Raw genomic sequence first — 18,951 nt, forward strand, 5'->3', positions numbered from 1 at the left:
GATACTTCGAGTAGCTTTCTCTGCCACTTTGGGATAGGAATTACACATCAATGGCCAAAATCCAGTGATTGATATCTTTCTGACTAAGTCTCTTGGGCAAGAATCCGTTTTGAGTTCTAAAAATTCATCCTGCAATTTATCGAGAAGTTTTTCCACCAGCAATGTGAATGAATTTTGTATTAAATCAAGCTCATCGTCATAAATTTTAGGAAAATATCGAATGAATTCCAGTTCTAATTCTAATGCTGTGAGATGTTGCAAAGTCAATTCTTTTTCCAACTCTGGAAGAACTTGTTCTTTGCCATCAACAACCAGCACCAATGCTAATTCTTTAAACATGGGAACATGTTCAATCGTCCATTCTAACTTTTCTCTTTCATTTATTATCAAGCTTGCAGGTGAAAGCTTCCAAAGCATCTTTAAGTGCTGAACGGTACTGGTAGCTACTCCTGGAAGGGCCACCCAAACCAGGCTGGTCGAAATGTAGAGGCCAGACAAAACGTACTCCCCTCACGAAGAAGACAGCAGAGCCTTCTAGCAGTGCCGGTCTTAGGGTATTTCGGGCCCTGTGCGGAATATGCTTTGCGGCCCCAACGACAATGATCCAATTCAGTAGCGTAGCTAAGCATTTTGAAAAGGGAGGGGGCTGGTTTGACGGTCGGCGGGCGAAGCCAGACTGCGTGTTCGCCTAAATCAACACCCAGCGGCAGGGGCCCGTCTGGGGGGGCTCCCCAGATAATTTTGAAACATTAATTTGAATTTGGGGCATTCTGAGAGCATGTTCAACAAAAATTTGGGCATGAATATTACTGTAAAATGGTGCTGTCCGGTGGCATAGCAAAACGATAAGATCATGCTTTCTTAGGCATTTTTAGGAAATAAAGCTATGTCTCTATGTTGATTCTACATGCAACCTATTTCGTACCCTGAAATTGGAGTAACAAATCAGATTTCCACCTATTTCGTCCCCTGAAAAGATCGAGAGAAATTTTGAAATGTTTGCGACAACTCCGATCAGCGACTTCGGCTCTGTTGTTTTTTTTCTTGATCTTTTCAAGGTACGAAATGTTCAGGGACGAAATAGGTTGCACCCGTTGAGCTTCTATGTTTTCTTGTTGCTAATTCCTTTGTTGAATTTTTCCATTGGAAATGACAAAAATTATTGCATTTTTTGAGTGAATTGCGGGCCCCCTAATTTGCGGGCCCTGTGCGACCGCGCGGTTTGCACACCCCAAAGACCGGCACTGCTTCTAGTACCTTAAGACAATCTCCAAATGACGATGACATAAATCAATCACTCTCTTCCAACCTTCCTTGAACCATCATGGAAGCAGTAGCCTACAGTTTGTAAATTTCCATTGTATCAATATGTCAATGGCTCATGGATACAGATAACCCATGTTGATGAGCAATTTCCTTTAAACAGAGATGGCAATTGAATATATACCGTATATTGTTGTTTTTCTCTTGCATTTTCAGATTTTGTTTATTCAATGGACCAAACATATCAACCAAATAAGAAAGGAATCTAATCCATCTGTCATCATTCAGCAATGAAACAGATTTCAATTTTATTTAAAAGTCAAAAAATAATTTAAGCTCGTCTATGAGCTCAAACGCTCGTTTGGTTACGTTTCCTCATCATGAAAGCCATGGAGTATTTAAATGAAAAAGGAGTAGGCCTACGTGATGGATTGCATCCATGTCAGATTGTCAGTGCACTTAAATAATCGGGAGTTAATCTAATAATAATTTCCTCTTTAACGCTCTAATCTAGGCCAACTTACTAGGCTTAAAAGGTTTACAATCCTAAAACCAAACTCCCCCTTAAAATTGCAAAATTCCTCCATAGTGGGGAATTCTCCCCCGGTTGGGAACCACTGGACTTTAGGGCAAGAAAAAAGCAAAGGAAAGGTGTACCAGTGAAGGCATAAAACAGCTTTGAGATGTCTTTTGTCTTTAATGCATGAGCGATTGTCAAATTGTTTGCGGGCCGCACAAAATTCTTTGACGGGCCGCATGCGGCCCGCGGGCCGCAGGTTCGTCACCTCTGACCTAGAAGGACCAGTGAAACACCAATGGAATCGGGAAGTAATACTCTAGCGCTATGTGACAAATAAAAGTTCAAAAAAGCAACCACTATATAGAGATAGTAAGTTTTGCTGTTCAAGAAATTTTAAGATTGCTCAAGATTTGTTAAATGTCTATGCTTAAACGACATCAATAAAATTTGGTACACAATCTTTCTATTCATAACATTGTCGATGAAGGGGTCCCGAAAATAAATTGGTACCAGGCCCGAGCAATCCTGTCAACGGCCTTGTGGTCCTGGTAACCACACTCACATGCTAGTCTTGAAATAAAACATGTGATGTTTAGGAAATAAAACATAATATTCAGATGTGAACATGTTTTATTCATTCATCACTCACGTCAGTAAACTATGTGCTCGCATCTTGCACAAGTTTTTTACTAGAATGAATTAGACTTTGAATATAAATACTTCGGCTACACACAGGATCCAAATAGACCAACATTAGTCCAACCTTGCAAATGCACCCTGAATAAGGTAACTTTTCAGTGTTTTAGGAGTGGTTTGCCCCAATCGCTCCCCTCCTCTGATCTGCCACTGGCTACTCATTTGAAAATTGTTTGCTAATCTTACGTGTGTTTGTCTTTGCGTCCATAAAATGCTGTGACCACTTCGATCGCTTGGCCAAGAGGACATTTGATGGTCAATTTCGATCTCTCGCAAATCACGTCAGAATGCACTGAAGAATGAAAATGTAGTTACTGCAACAAGAAACATGGGCCTACAAGTATCAAGTTAGAAATTAATCTGAAACATACATTACGGTATTTTATTTGGTTCGATCAGTTTTTCTGCAAAAGTGCATTTTTTTACAGTTTTCATAATAGTTTTAAGATTTGGTAAACAGATTCTATGAAATAATGTAGCCTACAGCTAATTTTGTAGAGTTTTTATATTACAAAGATTATAAAAACATATTCTCAGTGTTCAATTAAATATTAATAAACCCAGAGACATCAGAAAATCAATTTCCCGCATGTGATTCCAGACCGACATTACTCGCTTGAGTGTTTTTTTATGAAAAGACTTAAAATGTTCAAAGCAAAACAACCATCACAATGAACATCTACCGTAGTATAGCCTACTAATTGAAATTACTATAGTAAGTAACAAATTAATAGATGGTACTGTAATCAATATCAATTCAATATATCATATTCAATTGAACGCTGAGAATATGTTTTTATGATCTTTGTAATATATGTAATGAGTTTTAAATTGTAATGTTGTTATTACGTGTTCAAACGTAGTTGCACTGATGAGAATTTATTATTCAAAAACGCGTTATGCAACATTGCTTTGCACTCTGCAATGCCTGATGGTAATTTCTTTTAGGTTTCCGTCACGCGTTGAAGCAGTGTCTGATCATGTGTTTCGTTTCTCTTTGTTTATTGCATTGATCGGTTAGTGCTAGCTTATATGCAGACATTTCTGAATAAATACTGTTTGTTTGCAATGGCTAAAGAAAAACAACAAGTCGAAGAAACGGAAGTCTTCATCTTCTAGCAATCTAACTAGTCAGACTTGGAATTTTCTCAATGTTGACACGACAGTAAACGCTAGTTTTCTTATATCAAACATTTTAAATTAAATGTTTGCAGCATTTTGTTAACAAGCAATTGTTTTTTCCTCAATTTGTAGCAAAAACGCAACGTGGTTTACAATAAATTTGGACTTTTATTAAGTGAGGTGCACACCCAGAGGAGGTTTGGGGAGCCCTCCCCTTGAAAGTGTTGAAAATAATACTTTACAAATGAGCATTCTGAGAGTACTTTTAGCCAAATTAATACTAAAACTCTGTTAAATAATGTTGTGACAAAAGATAACATTTTATTTACGTTGGGCCAACATAAGACTAAACAGGCTGTAAGAATAAACAGAGCAGGCCTATAATTACATGCCTATCATTATAATTTTAATTATATAATTACATCATTATTTATAGTAATTGAATTACATGGACAAGTCTCAGTGTTGCAATTTATCATTCTGGTTTCATTTCCCTCACATCCGGGACCGTTGATGCACCTTCTACGTTCCTCGTATACTCCTCCTCCACATGTCACTCCGCATTCTTCGAATTTCATCCACAAACTCCAAACTTAACCATGATGCAAAGGTTCAAGAAATTATTGATTCTTATTTGGAGTTACTAAGGTTGTACGTACGTTTGTCATAATAATAATAAGGTTATTTTTTATACAGCGCTGTATCCATCGCAGAATGCGTTGCTCCTCAGCGCTTTACAAAGCAGACAGTGTCAATGCAGACGTATAGAGGCACCACTGAGTACATTATTACCCGAATCCACTCCATTGCTCAGGGCCAAGCAGGAATTAGATTCAGTACCATTTCTAAAAAGTCTTTGGTATGACCCGACAAGGTATCGAACCCATGCCTACCGATTCAGAGGCGGGCGTACTAACCACTAAGCCACCATGTGAGAGATACGTAATACAATAGAATAAGTTTGTAAGTTGATTAATTGTATTTTGAATGAGCATGGGGCTGAAAAAGTGTTGCCAAGGCTGTTTGAAACAACTTGTTTTGTCAAACTGTAACAAGACAGAATATTGCGATGAAAAAGGCCTATCATTGTTAAAAAAGTAAAACGAATTTTGTGTCAAAAAATGATTTGTGTTGGTCTGAAAATTGTTTGATTACTTCTTCTTTGAACACCAGCAACACTGAATGATTGCGAATTTCTCAAATTAAATGTTATTGTTTGTTCTCATATTGTTGTGGGGTTTCGTTTTATTCGATTAGACAATAAAGTTACAGTATACAGTCTTCGAAATTAGCATATTTTTACTTCGGCAAAAACGTTGCCGAGGCCAAACGGCAAAAGTTGAAATTGCCTCGGCAATTGCTGTGAACGTTTATTACGAAAAAATTGCAGGCTACCACAACATGTAAAACGAGAAGTTAAAAATATAATAGAGTAGTCTATCAAGACCGCATTGTTTGATTTGTTGTGATGTAATAATACCAAAAGTAGCGATAAAGCGAGCAACGCGATACGCACGCTGTTACGATAATTCATGTTAAATAACTCACGGGGAGGGGGTAGTATGTTAATTTTGGGTTGATTCAACGTTCGAGTCAGCACAAATCGATTTAATTTTCCCGACCGGTTGTATTGCGTAACAACAATGCCCAAAAAGAAATTTACATTTGTTTTACATTAATTCAACATCTAGCGACGTTGAATTATCATAAAATAGCGTTAATTGCTCAACCAGGTACCGGTAACAAATTAATAGCTTCCTGCGAGAAGATTGCCTCCATTTACGTTTACACTAACATACTTTCGGCACAATTGGAATACGGCGAGCAACACAAATACTGTTTGATAAGAACTAGTCAGAATCGGAATCATCAGATGCTGCATCGGAGGATGAGGTTATCTCGTCATCACTGGAATCAGACACATCAAGAGGCTCAACGCTTGGCTGTAAATCTACACTGTCTTCGTCGTTCGCAATGAAGCGTCCACGTTTTGCGGCTTTCGTGCTTTGATACCCATCAACACGCCTCTTTCTCTTTCGCAAAACTCCATTGGGGTGTTGACTAAGGAACAAATCTATGCCTGTAGCATATCGACTGGGAGGAATGTCTCTTCCAGCACATCGCACTCGCATTAGTGCTCTTTGGCTATCATTGTTGAGACGCATTCTAGAGAAAAGAATAACACAGTTTCAATAACATAGCCAACTATTTTTTTACATTTATCCTTGATTTAGTACAGTGTAAACCAAAACGTACGCAATAAATTACATTTCATTGGTAAATCTTTATACATATAGATTATCAATTTATCATACGTAATTTCATTATCCATATATCTGTCTTTGCTGAGCATTCTTGCAAATGAAGAAAACACACGCTCAACTTCAGCATTGGAAAGAGGCAAAACGACGCATATCTCAATTAATTGCAGAACGTTGTGGAGTCGCAGCTTGTCTCGTAGCATAAACAGTTGCTTCCATACTTTCATTGGCTCGGAACAAGGGAAGAAACGTCGCACGTGCGAGACAGCCAGATTGACTTCAATTCCTAAAGAAAATGCGTCTTGATAAATGCCTTTTGTGGTGAACTTATCTGCAAATATTTTTTGTCGATTCAACATCGTCAGACGTGGAATCTACAAAAGTGTGGTATTGCGATCAGGAACAACCATTTTATTTCGCTACAATCTTGCCAGAGACAACCCACAGGCAAAATCCCCACACAGGCAAAAATCGGTTATTTTTACGTTGATTCAACGTCTCACTACGTTGAATCAACGTAATAAAGTCATAAAAGTAACCAGCTACTTAAAAAAAATTACCAATTTGTTGAAAGAACAAATAAAACGTCAACCGAATGTTGTTCATCTTTTTACCTCTAGTAAACCAATACAGATGAAAATAGCACTCACCTATGCGGCTTGGGTTAAAGTTGTTTTGCTCAAGCACAGATGAAAATTGTTCCATGATTCGGTTTGCAGCATTTCGGATATTTTCAATCTCTTGACTGACGTAAGACTTGGTGTCCAGGAGGGTAGCCGCTGCAGTAAAAAACGAGTCTTCCGTGATTTGCTTCATCCGTTCTTGCAACGAAACTTGCAATGCATCCAGCACGTCCATCATTTCAATGCGAACCCGAGCTACCCCTTCCTCAAGATTACCATTGCGCATCGCGTATGAACAGAAAGTTACAGAACCCTGGCTCTGAGTGGTAGATTGGCGTGAGCGCGCAGCTTGTTCGGCTGGGGCGGGAGTCAAACTAGTGGCGATACAGGGAATAAGCACAGTGTTAAGAGTAGGAAACAACTCTTTCGAAAACATCGCGTCGACCCCACTTTCAATCTGCGATAGCATGGATTGAATACTTTCCAAACAGGTATCGATAGCTGTGATAGCTTCAGAAAGCAATAACTCGTTTTTTTGCAAAATTAAAGAAAGTGGTTTTATGCAAGCAACTACGTCAAACTTGACGCATTGGAAGATGATAGTTTGAAGATTACAAATTTCCCGCCGAATTCCTTCTAATTTGCTTGCATCCTTCTTCATGGTGGTATTGAAAGGTTGGGCAATTTGATGGTTTAAAAAACTGATCAACGTTTCCAAATTTTTTAAGTAGACGTCAATAGCGTTGTGTTGGTGCTCTAACCACCGCGTGCTGAGGGAACGTTTGTATCGATATACTGTTTTGTTTGCTGCAGTGGCGTGTCGCCTAAACAATCGCCATTTCAGGTTAGCCCGTTTGAACAGATAATATACAGTTTCCAGCAATGTTTCAGCTTTTTTATTAATTTCGGAATGCTTAAAGCTATCTTTAACGGCTAACTCAATCTTATGTGACGAGCATAACATTAAAAGCAAATGATCGCCTACTTCTGCCTTTTGCAAGTTGAACGCGGCCTTGTTCACGCTGGCACCATCGGACCCAATGCCTATCAGTCGGCTGTTTTTCGGAAATTCGAAGTTCCCCTTCGAATACGCTTCGTCGAATGCATCCTTCAAACCCTTTGCATTACAGTCCTCTGGTTCCTCGACAGATAGCACGTGAAAGGTAGGTTTTCCCAAAGAACACGTTTTAATGACGAAAACTTCTTTTTCGTCCATAGTTTTGGCACTTGACGACCCATCGTACAAAATACTGAAATATTGCTTGCTTTTACTGTTTAAAGGCACAGTAACCTCGTCTTGTATTAATGCGTTGGATAAAAAATGAATCATTTCTCTACAAGCCTTATCAGTAGAGTATCCAATTCCCAAGTCAGCATTAAAAACGTCTTTTTCAAATTTATATAGTTCTTCGTAAAATTTGAAAGATTTATTGTTCAAAGCCAAGAAATGGGCCATTTGGAACTTTTTCATGAGTTGGTCCCGTTGCTGCAAATTTAGCGCCTGAATATGGTGAAGAATGCTACTTTGGGTACTTGAAACAGCACACGCTGCAGTCTCCCCTGGAGTCAAACTTTCGCTGCTGGTGCTAGTTTCTTGAATACGCAAAACTGCCCGTTCATGAACGCGCGATGTCATATGATTGGAAGCATTACTTTTCTTTACTGCCGAAGTACCATTTATCCAATTTTGTGCTACTTTTTTAACTGGGCCCCGTAGCTTTTCTAATTCCGATTTGTTTCCTTCATAAAATTCTTTACAAATTTTACAAAATACTACACTAACTTTTCCTTCTGTCCCCTCTGTTTCATAACCTATAGCAGGTAAATTCCACTTTTTAACTGTATCTTCCTTTACCATGATATATATTGGCAATGACACTGGTAAAGAACAAGCATTCGATGAAAGAATAACTTTTGCGTAACAATTAAGCCAGTATTTATAAGGTTGCAAACTTTTTTTATAACTTAGTTCACATGAGCATTGTCAGCGCATAAAATTGCACCTGTAGTTGTTACGCAACCAGACATCTATCACAAACCGCAATTAACAAAGCTCACTCTAAAGCGCGTTAACCTATTACTTACATGTATTCGACGTCTGTTGATGTTGTGTGGTTCGTTGTGAAAGCGGCGCGATCGTTTCTGATACAGCTGGACGAGATAATGGAAGGCGAAGCGCGATTAGGAGTAAATGCTTACAAAAATTTGACGTCTGCTGGCGTTGAATCAATGCAAATAGGGTGATATTTCTATAAAAGATTCAATTCTGCCAGCTGGCAAGCAATAGTAAGATTGAATCAACCTCCTAGTCTGGTGTGGTCTAAGAAAATTAGGGTTATTTTTGTAATGTTGCGGTCTTAACAAGCGCTCGTGTGGCCTCGGCATTTTTATTGCCGAGGCTAATGTGCCATTCATGCATCTGCCTCGGCAATCACCTCGGCAATTGCCGATTGCCGAGGCTAATTTCGAAGACTGAGTATATCGCCTTAATTTCAAAGAGATCAAAAATGAAAGCGTTTAATGATAAAGTTAAATTGCAACAAAAGAAAGCCTTAAAACACGAAAATTTGAATTCCAACAGCTTTGCCTAGATAATCATTTTATCTAGTTCAGATGCAGCGCATTTGGCGGGTCAAATTAAACCAGGTTAGGTAAAATCGGGATAAAACAGAATAATGTCTGGTCAAATCAGTATTAACTATTAAGTGAAGTGAGGATTCTCATCAAGCAAAGATGTTATCTGGCTGAATATTATCGACCGAAGGCAGAGGTTAAGCTATTCATCCAGTTACAACCTAATTTATTTTTGTGTGTGGCAGCAAAAAGTTGTGGATAGGATAAGATTAGATAGGCCTACACCAATGCTTAGACAAGCAACTTACATGGACAAGGCTGAGTGTTGCATCTTGATATTCTACTCACATTCCCTTCACATCCGGGACCGTAGATGCAAGTTCGACTTTCTTCGACTTCTCCTCCTCCACAAGTCACTCCGCATTCTCCAACTTTAATCCACGGACTCCAATCTTTAACACAATGCAAAGATTAGAGAAAATATTAAACAAGCATATAGGCAGTGATTTTCAACCGATTTGTCAGTTTGGCTCAAACCATCTCATTTTGCCAACAAATATTTTAATAGAATGTTATAGCAGTTTTCATTTACAGTAAGTTACCTCTTTGCGAAGCGAACTTTAAAGTGTGGCGTATAAGTGTAGGAACTTTTAAGCATAGCGTGTAAGCATGACATAAATACGAAGTTCAAAGTATAGTTTATGGAAAAACCACAATATGCTGGGCGAATTGAAGAACCGTAAGAGTTTAATTGTTTTCTAACGAAGTTATCATGCAAATTGTGTTGTCTACACGGTATACTAATACTAGTGGTATAAAGGGCCGTAAAATCTTACGCGCAGCCATTACAGATGTCAGCAAATGTTACATGTCAATATCAGTAACCTCTAGCTGTCATTAGTCATTATTTAAAATGCATATAATTACATCATTCCACCAATGCCGATCACATATGGGTCAGTGGTTACTTGTATTCAATCGAAAAGAGTTGCAATCTTTTGGATTGATGTCCAATTGGCCAATAAAGTGCAGTTCAGTTGTTTTTATTTTTGGCCTTAACAGCGAAAAGAATACACACAAAAACCACTGCGATCCTAAGAAAAACAACCCACTGTTTGAACAAGGTTATTGTTACCTACATGGTTTGCGTACGCAACGATAAAGCATCTCCAAGTACTTTGTGGTACCCACGCACGGATCATCAAATTCAGCACTAGAGGCTCGAAGAATACAGGAATTCCGATCCTGGCATTTAGCTTCGATGATTGATTGACTTTGGTTAGCCTTGCAATCCGTAGTCAAAATGGGATTGACAGGACATCTAAGAAACGTAAATGTTCATTCAATAAACCTTACATCAATGCTGTTGGCCTACAAAATAAAACTTCTAATACATATTGAGTAAGCCATCGCAAAATGTAGGCCTACATACCGCATGCAATCTGTTGTGCACCAGTGCCTTATACACTCACTTCTGAGTACCATGTTCAAGAAAAATCAAATCATAACCCCTCAGGATTTTGAACATTTATAGTCTTTGCATTTTTGGTTATTACCCAGGCAGGCTTACAAATATGCAGGCTAGAAAAATTGATTAGCCTACAATTTTAGAAGTAATATTTATAGAAAGAAAAAAAAAACTGGATCAAATATTACCGAAAAGTGTAAATATTCTAGGGCAGGATACTGTGTGCCGTAGGGGGTCGCAAGTGTGTCGCAAAAGTCTGTTGCTTTAAACGTCGTAGCCGAAGAGGAAGTTGGGAAATGTCAAATTAGTTTAAAAGATAGCATGTGCCAGTGGCGTATCCTGGTGGGTTGAGCAAGGGAAGCAATAAAACTCGTGGGGGAGTTAGAGCGTGCCGAAGGCACGTGTATTCTAGGGCATGCTTTCGGAAAATTTCTGCAAAATTACACTCAAATAATGGATTATAATGTTTTCTGGAAACTCTTTTAGGGTAATATTTGCATGAAATTTATTAGCAGATAAACAACTACCTAGCAACACGCAGCTACAGCTACCTACTGCTGTAGTAGCTTAAGCCAGTATTCATTTTAGTCAAGTCTAGCCTAGACCTCACATATCATGTCTTAGGCTATGCCATAGTCTATCCATCCAGTATAACAGTGTAACAGTGTATAACGCTAACATGCATTTTGACGAGTAAATTGAAAAAAATCCCAATCTAGAAAAAGGCCAAATGTATAATTTCTAAGGTCAACAGACTAAAAAAATCCTTAAAAGGGCAATCTGGCTACCCTGAACAATACCTAACCGAGTAAGCAATTTTGAAATTGCTTCCACAGATTAGTTTAAAGAAACCTAAATTGCGCTGCTTTTTTTCTTTTCTTTCCCACGTGTTTCTTCTTACAACAAAAACGAGAGCAAAGGATGGGAAACGATTCTCTGCTTTCGTAAACTTCCAACTTTTTTCAAAATTAAAACCGAGCTGAAATCATGCGGGGACATGATATGAGTTACAAGCTGTTTTAAGTCGTATTCAAGTAAAGAAATTACCAAATCGTTTTACTAAAAAAACATCATCTTCTCTTTTTTCAATTTTGACAGGGGAAGCAATGCTTCCCTTGCTTCCATTGAGGATACATCCCTGGCATGTGCTTTCGTGTTACAATCGACCGAAATTAACTGAGTCAATATGTTGATAATCAAACCACTTTCATCTGATGTGAAGCCGCAAACTAAGATTGGTGAGCAAGAACAGGCACACATTTTACATTCCAGTAAAAGTAAACGGTTTTACTGGTTTATGTGTTCATTCAAGTGGAGCTGCTTTATAGCCTATAACGTCTATCATTGTGTAGTTTCTTCAAAGTAGTAGTTTCGATCAAACAATTGGAAAAATGCAATATTTTGAAAAAAATATTAACAAAGTAAGTCAATAAATGTGCCGCGGTAGATTCTGAAATACTTTAATGTGCCGTAGGCCAAAAAAAATTGAAAACCACTGCCCCAAGTTGTTGATTTCTAAATTTGCATAGAAAAATGATGTAGACTCACGTCGTTTTATCATTCCGACCATAGAATGCCGATGTCACAGTGATAACATGACCAGGTGGGCAGATGACAGTTTGCATACTTCCCTCACAGATAGTCAGTTTTATACCTTCGTCTGGAGTGCTACATGTATACAGCATGTCCACATACTTTGTGGTACCTTCGCATGGATTTTCAAATATAGAGTTGTCGGCAAAAATTAAGCAGGAATTGTGGCCGTTGCATTTTGCTCTGATAGCCAACGAAGACCCATTGGCTTCGCAATCTGTTATCTTGATGTGATTGCTCGGGCATCTAAAGGTTATAATAATTTGAATTAGTAATAATCGAATAATTAATTAACTAAATAATAATATAATGAATTAGCCTTTGAATATATCAATATTTCGGCTACACACAGGATCCAAATAGATCAACATTAATCCAACCTTGCAAATACACCCTTAATGAAGTAACTTTTCAGTGTTTTAGGGGAGGTTTGCCCCAATCGCTCCCCTTCTCTGATCTGCCACTGGCTACTCATATAAAAATTGTTTGCTAATCTTACGTTTGTTTGTCTTTGCGTCCATAAAATGCTGTGATCACTTCGATGGCTTGACCATTAGGACATTTGATGATCGATTTCGATGTCTCGCAAATCACGGAAGAATGCACTGTAGATGTGATTGCTGAAACAAGAAACATGGGCCTACAAGACAAATCAAGCTAGATCTTAATCTGAAATATACATTACGGTATTTTATTTGGTTCGATCAGTTTTTCTGCAAACGTGCATTTTTTACGGTTTTCATAACAGGCTTGAGATTTGGTGTAATGCACAGCTAATCATGTAGAGTTTTAAATTAAATGTATGCAGCATTTTGTTAGCAAGAAATTATTTTTTCTCAATTTCTAGCAAAAACGCAATGTGGTTTACAATAAATTTGGACTTTGATTTAGTGAGGTGCACACCCAGAGGAGGTCTGAGGGGCCCTCCCCTAGAAAGTATTGAAAATAATACTTTTCAAATAAGCATTCTGAGAGTACTTTTAGCCAAATTAATACAAAAACTCTGTTAAATGATGTTGTGACAAAAGATTACATTTGATTTACATTGGGCCAACATAAGACTAAACAGACTGAGAGCAGTGGCGTATTTAGAAAGTTTGTTAGGGGACGGCCAAGACATTGTGTCAGTCAGCCGCGTAGCGGCTTACTTGGCGTCTGGAGGCCAATGGGGGTCTGGCGGTAGTACACACGGGGTAGTCTCAATGGTAGTACAAAGAAAGGTCAAATTTGATGAAAATGGCTGTTAATTGGTTCAAATTTTTTCTACTTGGGTTAAAATTAGACTTGTTTGACCCTTTAAATAGTGGTACACCAAAATGTCATATGATGCGTCAGAACGGGGAGAGGAGGTTAGCTGAAACCGTCAGAATACCGTCAGATAGGGGGAGGGGGAATACCTTTTACCGACCTCGAATACCTTTTGAGCATTCTCGGCGATTCGCAATGACAATTTACCGTTTAATGCGATGGCTGCGCTTGGCAAATATATCAATGACTGCATCATACTCGAGTAGGCTACAATATCCTTGTTTAAATACATCTGAGCTAGACCATCTAAACGCGACTCTGTCATGGTCGTGCGGTAATAATTTTTCAGGTGAGCTAATTTAGTGAAATGAAACATCGCTCATTGGAGGCAGTTGTAACTAGAAGCGTAGCAACGATTCGAAGTAATTTATGGATAATCGGATAAGTGCCGAGTTGTTCAGCAGCTTGACACGCATCCACAAGAGTCGCAGGTAGTTTATCCACAGAAACTGCAAGCCAATGCGCTCTCCATCTTCGCAATTCAATAGTAGCTGCAAAGCAATTGCTTGGTTCAACACCAGCATTTCATGGCAGAAGTCGAAAATCTCGTCGATCGGGCAGTCCTCATCTTCATGAATCAATGAAAATGTGCTGACTTTAAAAGCTAGCGAGCTGTGCTCATTGAATCTCTCGTGAATTTGTGCCATGCAATTGTCAAGAAAACGAAGAAAAACTGTTCGTTTGAAATAGATCTCCGCAGTTTCAGCTGGAATGTTAGGTCGATGATGTTGTCTAGGTGCTCTCCTTGGCATTCGGATTTCTTCGCCAAAAACTGAGCAAGCCTTGCCAAAAAGTTGATGAAAAAGTCTATTATCGCCCCTTAGGTCTTGCAACACAGTTGCGCAAAATGAATCATCCGAGCATTGCGCTACAACTTTTTTTTTTTGCAAAATTTTTATTTTTTTATATTTTTTTACCTGGTTATTAGGGGAGATCGCCCTTTATCCTTCCACCTAAATACGCTACTGGCTGTAAGAATAAATAGAGCAGGCCTATAATTATAATTTTAATTATATAGTTACATCATTATTTATAGTAATTGAATTACATGGGCAAGTCTCAGTGTTGCATTTTATCATTCTGGTTTCATTTCCCTCACATCCGGGACCGTTGATGCACCTTCTACGTTCCTCGTATTCTCCTCCTCCACATGTCACTCCGCATTCTTCCGTTTTCATCCACAAACTCCAATCTTAACCATGACACAAAGGTTCAAGCAATTATTAATTTTTATTTAGAGTTACTAAGGTTGTACGTACGTTTGCCATCATGTGAGAGATACGTAATACAATAGAATAAGTTTTTAAGTTGATTAATTGTATTTGAATGAGCATGGGGCTGCATTGTGGGGTTTCGTTTTTTTCGATTAGACTACTAACTTAAGTTACAGTATATGGCCTTAATTTCAAAGAAACTAATAATGAAAGTGTTTATTGATAAAGTTAAATTGCAATGTAAGAAAGTCTTTGATTTCCAACAGCCTTGCCCAGATAATCATTTTATGTAGTTTAGATGCAACGCACTTGGCGGGTCAAATTAAACCAGGTTAGGTAAAATCGGGATAAAACAGAATAATGTCTGGTCAAATCAGTATTAAGTGAAGTGAGGATTCTCATCAAGCAAAGCTGTTATCTGGCTGAATATTATCGACCGAAGGCAGAGGTTGAGCTATTCATCCAGTTATAACCTAATGTATTTTTGTGTGTGGCAGCAAAAAGTTGTGGATAGGATAAGATTAGATAGGCCTACACCAATGCTTAGACAAGCAACTTACATGGACAAGGTTGAGTGTTGCATCTTGATATTCTACTCACATTCCCTTCACATCCGGGACCGTTGATACAGGTTCGACTTTCTTCGACTTCTCCTCCTCCACAAGTGACTCCGCATTCTCCAACTTCCATCCACGGACTCCAATCTTTAACACAATGCAAAGTTTCGAGAAAATATTAAACAAGCATGTAGGCCAAGGGTACTCAACTAATAAAGGTCCAGTGTGACAAATTGAATGCTTTTAGCGGTCCGGTGAATAAATTACTTCATACGCAACTACAAAGGTTAAAGTATCAATGATAGTAACGAACCATTTGTTTAGGTAAAATGTAACTCTTCTAGGATTTTTGACAAAGTGTTGGGGCACCACGCACCCAACTACAAGGATAATCACAGAAGAAAATGCTTTCTCCGAGTAGAAGTCTGTTTGAAGAGGCCCAGAAACGTGGCAATGAGGTTACTCTTCCGAAAGCCCGAGGTCCACTATCAACACTCAGAAGGTCCGGATTCGGACCGCGGTCCGCCAGTTGAGTAGCCCTGATATAGGCAGTGATTTTCAACCGATTTGTCAGTTTGGCTTAAAACACCTCATTTCGCCAACAAATATTTTAATAGAACGTTATAGCAGTTTTCATTTACAGAAGTTACTTCTTTGCGAAGCGAACTTTAAAGTGTGGCGTATAAGTGTAGGCGCTGCTAAGAACTTTTAAGCATAGCGTGTAAGCATGACATAAATACGAAGTTTAAAGTATAGCTTATGAAAAAAACACACAATATGCTGGGCGAATTTAAGAACCGTAAGAGCATAATTGTTTTCTAACGAAGTTATGATGCAAAATGTGTAGTCTACAATGGAGACTAACACTATAAAGGGCCGTTAATATAAATAAGTATAAAGGGCCGTAAAATCTCACAGGCAGCTGCTACAGATGTCAGTAAATGTTAGCCTACATATCAATATCAGTAACCTCCAGCTGCGATTACTCATATTGAAATGCATATGATTAGCATCAGTTCATCAATGCCGATCACATATGGGTCAGTGGTTACTTGTATTCAACCGAAAAGAGTTGCAATATTTTGGATTGATGTCCGATTGTCAATAAAGTTCAGTTCAGATCAGTTGTTTTCATTTTTGACTTTTACAGCGAAAACAATAAACATAAAAACCACTGCGATCCAAAAAAAAAAAACAACCCACTGTTTGAACAAGATTATTGTTACCTACATGGTTTGCGTACGCAACGATAAAGCATCTCCAAGTATTTTGTGGTGCCTTCGCATGGATTTCCAAATATAGAATTGTCGGCAAAAATTGAGCAGGAATTGTAGCCGTTGCATTTTTCTCTGATAACCAACGAAGACCCATTGGCTTCGCAACTTGTTGTATTGATGTGATTGCTTGGGCATCTAAAGTTTATAATAATCTATTAAAGAAAAAGTATGGACATGCATTAAACTATATGTTCACAAATGTAAAACATGGCACACTTGAGCATTATACATACCAAATGCCTGACCTATATCTACCATTCTACGTATCCTAACAGTGCATAGGCGTAGCCAGGGGGGGGGAAGCGGCCATGGCCGCCGCTAAGTTTCAAAGTTTGGCTTCCGAAGTTGAGCCCTTTGTTGAAAATATAATAAAATTTGTAGAAATTTATAACGTTTTCCAAGACATCTGGCTATTAACATCCCCAAGGACTTGTTTTAGACACACAGAAAGACACCAATAAATTTTGCAAATTGTAAATCGCGCAAAGTTTACGCAATTTACATTTTTTTTAACTAATTTGTGGAAGCAATTTCAGAATGGCTTACTCTGTTGGGTTTTTGTGTCGCTGAGTTTTTGGTGTTCTCTAATTGTAGCCTCAGATTTTGCCCGTTTGTGTCTAAGAGCTACCTTTAATAAGTTAATAGCTGTTTATCTGCTAATAAATTTCATACAAATATTACCCTAAAAGTGTTTCCAGAAAGCGCTATAATCCATCATTTAAGTGTAATTTTGCAAAAATTTTCCGGGGAAACATGCCCCCGGACCCCCCTAGAGTACGCGTGCCTTAGGCACGCTCTAACTCCCAGTTTCATTGCTTTCCTTGCTCAAGCCACCAGGATACGCCAGGCCACTGCACATCAGGTGGCGATGGCTTAAATTAAACACTTTGTCGTTCTCTTTAATTCATCAAATATTTGGCCCCCTCCCAAATTTTTTTTCTGGCTACGCCACTGTAACAGTGTCTAGGCTACTGCTGTGTACAATTCGAAATTGTTACGGCTAGTGAACAGCAGAAAAAAAATCATTTTTTTTCATCGTTGCGTAATCACCTACAGAAGAATATTAAGAAGTTGTTTGACTGATTAACCTATCAGTACAACGTACTAGTCATACACCGGAGGCAACATTTTGACCGGAGGCCAAAAGCAGCAAAAAATGGCAACTCCGGCAGAACGCCAAAGCTTCCGGGCTTTGTTAACGTCTAAGGTTTACCCAAGCAGTTGTGGGTAGTAGCGTTGATAGGGAGGTCCAGATGGTACTTTTGGACTCGGAATGATTTTAGAAGCAGTAATCATTTCAAGAGGCCCGGGAACTTAAAGAAATCACCTCGTATTTTTTTGGATATGGCGCATTTTTTTTAAAGTGTCTGAATTTGGGTCCTGAGAGTCTCCTTGGTACACGATAGCCAGTTACTCTTAAAAAAGGTGCTTTATGGAAATGCTTGGGGTCCTTTGGAAGGGTTCTTTTAGAAGTGAACATTAGGCTAGATTTTAAATTTGGCTATGTTTTCTATCCACCTGATGTACTATTGTTTTTTAAGATATTGAAGACTTCTTTAAACCCAATTTCAATCTTACATATGCATTTGTGAAGAAGGAAGCGTTCTTCCCAGCTATCAGCACAAGGCTGCGCACTCACTAGTACAACGAGCAGTTGCGATTCGCTAACCATAACGGTGTAGCTTCCACGCTAGCCATTCAGACCATCCAATCAACAATATGTGCATTTAATGTTACACCCAACATGTGCAATTGTGCATCCTTGCATCACCGTAATACCACAATGACATATTAAATTGGATTTATCCAAGGTTATAAACTTGACCACAGCCACACACACACAGTTGGCTCACCCATCTCCGGCTCGCGAATTGTTTTCCCACGAACTTTTTGTTACTTTGCATAGACTTTGTATTAATACCATGAGAATGCGTTCATGTGTTTAGTTTAGTGGTTTCATTTTGTGCCTTATGTTCGTGAGGACAACGGTTCGTTTCCCATCAAAGTCAACATTTTTCTTTAAATTAATTATTGCGGTGCACAAAAGCTTTTCATAAAAAAGTCGTGTTAGGGTTAATGGGTTAAGGTAATTCTTAATCAATTCGGAAACTCTTATTTTTAGAGTGACCACAATCAATTTCTTTTCTCAACTTTTTCAAACTTGACTAGACTAGGTGTGTCTCCAGGTTATGTTTTTTTTTCAAGTTCAATTTTTAGATTTGGACCTGGAGGGCAAAGATTGGCTGCTGACTTTGAAAACCGTGCAAAAAAATGAATCGGTAAAAACAGTTACGCGCGCCGCCGGTAACCAGTAATGGCTACACTTACAGAAATATGCAAATGAGACAGAAAGTTCGTGGGAAAAAATTTCGCCTCCGGCTCAGGGCCAGAGCCGGAGTTGAAAAAAAAGGCGGAGTTTAGTCGGATCCGGAGGTTGCACCATCACTACAACGTACAATGATCCATTTCTCATGT

The 18,951-nt window shown here is 38.6% G+C and overlaps 2 protein-coding genes across 3 annotated transcripts in view; both read right to left on the bottom strand.

The window, feature by feature from the left end:
- LOC145769992 (uncharacterized) overlaps window positions 1–18,951 on the bottom strand; it is a 66,701-nt gene that overhangs the window by 38,075 nt on the left and 9,675 nt on the right. For both annotated transcript variants that reach the window (XM_082581566.1, XM_082581565.1), the window contains exons 6-14: window positions 16,430–16,611; window positions 15,203–15,346; window positions 14,477–14,620; window positions 12,620–12,740; window positions 12,076–12,366; window positions 10,199–10,380; window positions 9,368–9,511; window positions 4,050–4,193; window positions 2,666–2,771 (exon numbers count right to left, since the gene is read on the bottom strand). In XM_082581566.1, the coding sequence (XP_082437692.1) occupies window positions 2,666–2,771; window positions 4,050–4,193; window positions 9,368–9,511; window positions 10,199–10,380; window positions 12,076–12,366; window positions 12,620–12,740; window positions 14,477–14,620; window positions 15,203–15,346; window positions 16,430–16,611 (1,458 nt within the window). The remainder of the gene's footprint in view (window positions 1–2,665; window positions 2,772–4,049; window positions 4,194–9,367; window positions 9,512–10,198; window positions 10,381–12,075; window positions 12,367–12,619; window positions 12,741–14,476; window positions 14,621–15,202; window positions 15,347–16,429; window positions 16,612–18,951) is intronic.
- Window positions 4,252–6,793, bottom strand: LOC145769993 (uncharacterized). The gene is made up of 3 exons (XM_082581567.1): window positions 6,513–6,793; window positions 5,917–6,148; window positions 4,252–5,767 (listed from the first exon to the last, which is right to left on the bottom strand). Exons 1-3 carry the CDS (start codon window positions 6,769–6,771, stop codon window positions 5,452–5,454), a joined length of 807 nt encoding a protein of 268 aa, XP_082437693.1. The 5' UTR covers window positions 6,772–6,793; the 3' UTR covers window positions 4,252–5,451.

Source organism: Aplidium turbinatum, chromosome 5, assembly GCF_918807975.1.
Source record: "Aplidium turbinatum chromosome 5, kaAplTurb1.1, whole genome shotgun sequence".
Classification (NCBI taxonomy): Eukaryota; Metazoa; Chordata; class Ascidiacea; order Aplousobranchia; family Polyclinidae; genus Aplidium; species Aplidium turbinatum.

Excerpts from the sequence above, each read along its gene's own strand:
- LOC145769993 (XM_082581567.1), bottom strand. The coding sequence starts at position 6,771 with ATGCGCAATGGTAATCTTGAGGAAGGGGTAGCTCGGGTTCGCATTGAA. Across the intron at positions 6,149-6,512 it reads CTTTAACCCAAGCCGCATAG|GAATTGAAGTCAATCTGGCT; the intron begins GTGAGTGCTATT and ends CATTTTCTTTAG. Across the intron at positions 5,768-5,916 it reads TATATGGATAATGAAATTAC|AATGCGTCTCAACAATGATA; the intron begins GTATGATAAATT and ends TCTTTTCTCTAG.